This window comes from Grammomys surdaster, unplaced genomic scaffold, assembly GCF_004785775.1.
Source record: "Grammomys surdaster isolate TR1022 unplaced genomic scaffold, NIH_TR_1.0 126391, whole genome shotgun sequence".
Taxonomy (NCBI): Eukaryota; Metazoa; Chordata; class Mammalia; order Rodentia; family Muridae; genus Grammomys; species Grammomys surdaster.
The window spans coordinates 15,388,435-15,395,446 of record NW_021621185.1 but is presented as its reverse complement, the minus strand read 5'-3'; the positions used below and the strand labels follow the sequence as shown (position 1 = coordinate 15,395,446).

General features: G+C 46.5%; 1 protein-coding gene across 1 annotated transcript in view; it reads left to right on the top strand.

Annotated features, from left to right (window-relative positions):
- Positions 1–485: 485 nt before the first annotated feature.
- The window catches only part of Thbs4 (thrombospondin 4), a 45,060-nt gene continuing 38,533 nt past the window's right edge, over positions 486–7,012 (top strand). Inside the window, exons 1-2 of the mRNA XM_028760099.1 lie at positions 486–734; positions 4,422–4,625. Coding sequence (XP_028615932.1) covers positions 647–734; positions 4,422–4,625 — 292 coding nt within the window. The 5' untranslated portion in view covers positions 486–646. The remainder of the gene's footprint in view (positions 735–4,421; positions 4,626–7,012) is intronic.

Sequence of the window (7,012 nt, the reverse complement as noted above, 5' to 3'; positions counted from 1 at the left end):
CATTTCAAATTTTCAAGAAAAACTTGTAGAAATACACAAATCCTACTACCCTCTGGACCACAGGAAGCAGAGCAAGACCAGTTGGGAAAGTAATCGGAGACTTTAGAAACACGTCCAAGTGGTGTTTCTCTAGAAAACACAAGAAGTAAGAGAGGAAAGAATAGCGAAGCCCAAGGCTGGGGACCAGGATACTGGCCTCCTCTGCTGTGGCCCTCTCTGCCCATCCTCTGCGCCCTATCCTCTCTTTCGAATTCCTCCCTTCCTCGGTACACTCCTCTCTGTCCACCCACGCCGTCCCACTGTCCACCTCATTCCATTCCGTCTGGTCTCTGCACCAGCGTTTCTCTCGGTGGCCCACGCTCCCGGTTCCCGCCGCCCCCGCTCTTCCTGGCAAATGGGGGATCCTGGCCAAGGGGGCCGCCCCGATTCGGTCCTCCTCCGCCCCCACCCTCCCCGCCGGGCGGCTGGACCATAAAATGCGGACTGCGGCCGCGGAGCCCAGCAGCCAGCGCCCCTCCGACGGCTGCGCACTGCCCTGCCCGCCACCTGTGCCGCTCACCGCCCGAGGCCATCAGACAGAGTCCTACCCCGGCAGAGCCACGCGGACGCTGTTGCCTGCACAGCCCTCGGGAGCAGAAGAGTCATCATGCTGGCCCCACGCGCAGCCGCCTTCCTCCTGCTGCACCTGGTCCTGCAGCCGTGGCAGCGGACGGGCGCGCAGGCCACACCCCAGGGTAAGTGGCCTCTCCTGGTCCCCTCTACACCCAGCCCGCTGCTGCTGTCCTGAGATCACCTAGAGGGGCCAGTTTTGCGCTCGCTGCTCTGCCTGGGCTCCTGCGGCCTCGCCATGCACCTCTGCGTTTCTCTGGGACCTGAATGGAAGTACATCTTTATAGAAAGTGATGATGAAAGTCTAGAATTTTCTCCAATACCATTACCCAACCACAGGACGAATTCCTTGAACTATAGTTTAGAGGGGGTGCAAACTTATTTTCGTCATTCACTGCAGAATGTGTCACAGGGTCTTTTGTCCTCTGGCAGGGGATGAAATCCTTGTTTTCTGGAGACCAGCGTCTGTCCCCTCCAGTCCCTTCTCTCTGGGAAGCCCTGGCACCAAGTTCAGTTTGGAAGACAGTTCTCAAACTCTGAATTTACCCCTGAGCAACGCTGCTTTACTCTGCCCGCCTTCCTGTGCTTCTCCTTATACTCAAAGGCTAACTCCCCCCTCCCCCGGACTTAGTTTGATTACTTGAGTCTCTTCAGAAATTGATCTTTTTCTGTGAAGAGGTTAAGAAAAAAAAATCAATATTTGACAGGGAGTTAAAATAAAGCACTTAAGGTTAAGCAAAATTTCGTGTAAAGACCACAAGGAAGCAATTACCACAGCCAGGACGGCTCTCAGGCTCTGACAGGCTGTGCGCACTGGCCTTCCTCTTGACACTGGGCACCCGGGTTGTTTTACTATGGGCCGAGAATGAGGAAAGCTAGAAGAAGCACAGGAGGAGTAAAATGTTTCCTTCCCGAAGCTGAGCAAAGCATGCTGGGGCAGGAAGTCTGTGTTCCCTTCATGCCACTGGCTACCCATTGCACGGAATAGTCCAGAGGTTATTTTCTGTTATATAATATTTTCTGTTATATAAACTCTTGACATTGGAGCACACAACTTTATGGTGTAGGTTAGGTTTGGATTCTGTTTCTTAGACCTGACATTTCTGTGCAGACTTGAGCTCAGGTGATATTACCTAACTTAGCCCGTTAACTTAGTTTCTGTAGACAATATGATTAAGTCAGGTGTCTGCTAGATTCTTTTATAGAGTTATCAAGTCGGCAATCAGCAGCTCAACTGATTTAATTCACTTATCTCAGACTCCCTCTGAGCCAAGCTGCTAGACCTAAATTAGCAGGTATTGAATTCCCGTGCTCATCGGTAGCAGTAATTTCACCTTTAACACTGGATGCTCATTGCTCGGATCCTAGTACGTTTACTGAACTGTAATAGCATTAAGAGGGGATAGTGGCATCTTATTTCCTCCCTAAAACACTCTCTAAACTCACTACTCGCTAAGCCCAGCTCAGCCTCTGGAGAACAGCAAATGAATCAGAAGGGGAGCCAGGCAGACCGAAGTTCTCATGTAGAGCCAGCCAGCTAGATCACAGGTCTGATCAAAGTTGGAGCCGGCATGAAACATCAGGGGTTCAGTTTGGAAGACAGTTCTCAAACTCTGAATTTATGTCTGTCTCTTGAAGGTGTCTTATCTAGAACAGAGTTTTCAAGCTCAACACTTTATTCAACCTTAACCCCCATTGGTGGGAATGATAACTCCTCAATTCTTTAGAAATTAACAACCTATTTTTGTAGCTTGAGGATGCAGGGTACTAGAAGGATAGGTGAGATATTTTGCTTTTTGATTTGTCTAGTATTAAAATCTCTATTGTGTAAGGGCTTTTAGGGGAAAGAAACAGCAGAGATCCAGCTTGGAAATAAATTATCTGTTTTTTAAAAGTAGAAATTCTCAAGTAACTATGGTTTTTCCTGTGTGCCTTAAAAAATTACTCATTTTTTAGTATAAACCAATCCTTGTTCACTGCAAAAACAAAAATTAACCAGAATTGCCAGAAAATAAACAAAAAAACCTTATACAACCTAGAAATAGCTACTATTAATGTAAAGATGCCATTGAATCAACTTTTGTTTCAAATCTTTGTCTAAACAAATAAATCACTAAAGATAGCATGTTGTACATATATGTAATTTTGCAACTTTTTCTCCTTTATCTATATCAGTATGAATTTAACTACATTTCAAAAACATGGGACAAAATGAATTTGGTCTGTTTTGTAGTGTAGGACACTAAATTTGTCACTGGTATTTTGATATCATACTTAACATCTTATTGGACAACTGAAGTGGTGGATGACTTAGACTGGCATCAGCCGTTGTTTTAGCTGTGAAGTCTTTCTTCTCTTGACATTTTCACAGCAAAGCACTCAGCCCTGAGAGCTTCTGTATTTCCAGTTTCTAGCTTCAGCTAGTTCCTTCCACAACCATAGAGAATCTATAGGAGCCAAAATGATGGTAAATATTGTACCTAAGTCCGTTATCTATCATTTCCTTCCAATACATTTCTTTAAGTAGATTTGCTAGGCCAAGAGGCACTGTGTTTCAGAGTCTTAGATACTGTTATTTAAACTACCTTCGGAATGTTTATACTGATTTGACCTGAAGACATGGCGCAGTGACAGTGAGCCTGAGGCGCTGGGTTCAACCGCCACTACTGGAAAAAAAAGAATTTTTACTAATTTAAATCTTACTGAGCAGAACATGAAAGAACACCTTGAACTCGCACATACAGTGTTAGGTATAACTGTATTCTTAACATTTCCCAATTTGATAGCAAAAATACTGTTATTTAAATTAGCAGTTCTGTCACTTATATACCTGCTAGGCATTTGTGGTTCTTTTTCTGTAATTGCCGATTTTTCTGTTAGGATGCTGGATTGTTAGAGCCCTCTGTCAGTCATCAGTGTCACCCTTGTAGCAATCAGACTACTATAGACAAGAGATAGCCGTAGGTGCTGAAGTTCCTAGCCAGCCAGGGAAGTGTTCAAGCAGTATCTGTGTGCCTCCATAAGCACTTGCTGTCAGTGTCAGTGTCTACATGTGGACATTCAGTGGCCCTGGACCCAGCCTTCTCATTTCAATGGGTCTCAGGAAGCTTTCACCAGAAAGTGTTGCACAATCCGTAACTGGCTCCATCCCGCTGGATACATTTGAATCAAATAAACCAGGAGCCTCACTTTGTTTTGTTTCCTAGATGGAATGGGTTTTGTTTGTTGTTGTTTTTAACAGAAATACTGGAGAATCGTACAGGCTCTCAGAAGTGGCAAGGCGTTCTGCTATATTTTGTCCTCCTATATATATGCATGCACTCTGCCTCTTTCCCTGTCATGTCATGGAACCGGAAGATGCATTTGGCTCTGACCCAACAGGCACCTAAAGGACCCCATCAGTGCAGTTCGCTGCTTGAGGTCATGAGGGGAACACTGAGCTGATTGCCCTCACCCATCCCTCCTTGTGCTCTAACCTTTAGTAGTCTTCCTAGCAGATACTTTCAGAGCCACTTGTTCAGCCAAATCCAATTTTGTGTTTGCAAATCTAGACTTCTCTTTAGGGCTATAGCAAGTCATAAATGTTGTGCTGTATTTCCTCTGCTTCAAATGTCCAGCCACTATTAACGACAGGAAGAACTGGTGAGTTTGTCAGTGGGGGGGTTCGGGGGGATGGGGAGACAGGGAGCAGCAAGATCAGCTCACACTGTAGCTTACTGTCAAATGCTCTCCCACCAATTAACAACAACAACAAAAAGCGTTTGCCCTGGGTTAGTCTTCAGTGACCACACGCTTCCGTCTGCTCTCTCTAGTCTTTGATCTTCTGCCGTCCTCCAGCCAGAGGCTGAACCCAAGCGCCCTGCAACCAGTCCTGACAGATCCCACCCTGCACGAGTTCTACATCATCTCTACCTTCAAGCTGCAGAGTAAAAGCTCAGCCACCATCTTTGGCCTCTACGCCTCAAGTGATAACAGTAAATACTTGGAATTCACTGTGATGGGACGGCTGAACAAAGGTAAGCCGGCTTGCAGGGTTTCCTTGGAGGGCTCCTCCAGAGCCGGGATTCAGGGTATGCTTTCCATTGCTTGCTTCCCTTTGGATGCCGTGTTCTTCTTACTGGACACTTACCTGTATGAATTTAGTTGAGAGAGAAAAATGAAAACTTGCTTATGGCCAATATGTCTTTCATTACCATATTGCATGAACAGGAGGTTTCACTGTGGCATTAATGTACCTTCATGGAATGTGTTTTCATTGAATGTACCACTGCAGCATTGCCCGTTTTTGTCCCACTGGTTCTCGTTCTTGTCCCAGCCAGTCCTCCTTCTGCTTCCATGATTTGAGGGGTTTGTTTGTTTGTTGTAGGCCAATGCATTTCATTGGAATCAGTTACAGCAGCACAGGTGTTGGGAGAGGAGCATGTAACACCAGTGGCTATAGCATTGGAGAAGCCGCCACTAGATCGGACCATGTCGATCCATAGGAAGCATTGGGTTCTTCTGCTCTTATGGCAGAATACTGACAGGCCCAGTCTTGTACAGACCTTAGTCTAGTGATCACAATCACAGCTACTGAGAGTGTGAAAATACAGTGATGTGATAGCATTCACAGCCCTCCATCCCTTCCTTCCTTTGACTCTTGCATTGTTTCTGTCCCCTCTTTCACTACAAGGTGCCTTCTGACATGGTTCCATCCTCATGTTAGTCTGAATTCTGAAACCAGTTCAGAAAGGATGAGACCAGGATGATTACACGCTGCCTTTATGATCCTCAGTTATAATCAGTGTGTGGATGACGTAGTTCAAACAACGGACATTTATTTCTCATAGTTCTAGAGACGGCAAGACTATAGACTGTGTCTAAGTTCCTGGCAGGTGTGGTGCTTGTCTTACACAGTCATCTCCTCATTGTATCTCCACAACGTGGCAGCAGGATATGCTCTCTTGTGTCTCCTCTCGTAAACGCACGAATCCTATAAAGGGGGTGCCACCCTCAGGACCCAGGTTCAACTCACTAACCCCAAAGTCTCACCTCCAAAGGCTATCACACCGGGGACGAAGACTTCAGTGGATGAATATGAGGCCGCTTCCCTCTCCCCCGGATGCCATGGCTGAGCTGATGTGGCTCAGAGCTTGGCGAGTTCTTTGCAGGCCTTGCAGGAGACCACACAGCCCTCAGCCTGACTCACTTGAGCACATAGACTCTTACTGCTATCTGCCGTCTGTTTTACTGTCAAAGGGAGTTAGTATCTGCACTGAGAAATGGCTTCCAATGAGAAAGGTCATGGGTTTTCATCCTCTTCCCTCCCACTCATGCCCTGGGGACAACACCTGTTCCTGTTTATTAAGGAATGTGACAGATACATATTTTTCTGCTTCATGCATTTCTAAGACAGGAGAGCCAGGGCTTCTGCCTGGGTTTTATATCTAGTTCAACCGGCTTTATAAAGTAGAACTGTCCTCGTGTTTCTGCCTCTTAGATGTACTCATAGAACCCTTAGATCTGCAGGCTGAGAGAGGAGAGCTTTTGCTTGCACAGAACAGTAGAGTTGAAAACCAGGGAAGAGTGGGCTATAACCCTTTTCCGTATCCCCTCTTCTTGGCTCTTACTCGTCTCCTATGGGCTTTCTTGGTCTGTCCCCTGGTGAGTCTCAGGTAACGGAGTCTGGGACATACTGAGCAGATAGGTCAGCTCTTCCTGCTCCTTTTCCCACTTCCCTTCCATGCTGAGGGGTGACTTACCTCCGCCTCTGCCTCCCATGAGACGGGAGCCCCATTTTCCTCATGTCTCTTGAGTTAGCTGCTGAGATGTCAGATGCATCGGAAAGACTTTTGTTCCTGCTCAATTCAGCATAACAGCGAGAATGAGAAGCTGCTCCTAGCTTCTCTCACTGTGTCTCACCCTCTGCTTCTGTGTGGGCCCGTGAACACAGGCGCAATCTCTCCCGAACTGACATCCCATTTACTCTCAAAGCCAAAGTAACACTAGAGCCATGGCGTGTCTAGAAATGAGCGAAGGGCTCGTTACTGTTTTCCCCGAAGAGAAGCTAGCTACACCATGTTCTGGATGATCAACCTTGTAGGGGAGAGAAGAGATAGCTGATTGAAACCTTCACTTACTTGTTTTCCAGTACTGGAGATAGAACCTGGGGTTTCATGTATGATAGGCAAACACTATACCAATAAACTCCATCCCAACCCTCCTCTTAGATGTTAAATGTTCCTTAAAGCGCATGTGCTAAGGCTTTGGGACACTGGAAGAGTATTACATGGGGCTAAGGAAGTTGGCTCACTGAGGGTTTACCCTTGAAGAGACATGGGGGACTCTGGACTTCTCCTGTTTCTCTCTCTCTCTCTCTCTCTCTCTCTCTCTCTCTCTCTCTCTCTCTCTCTCTCTCTCTCTC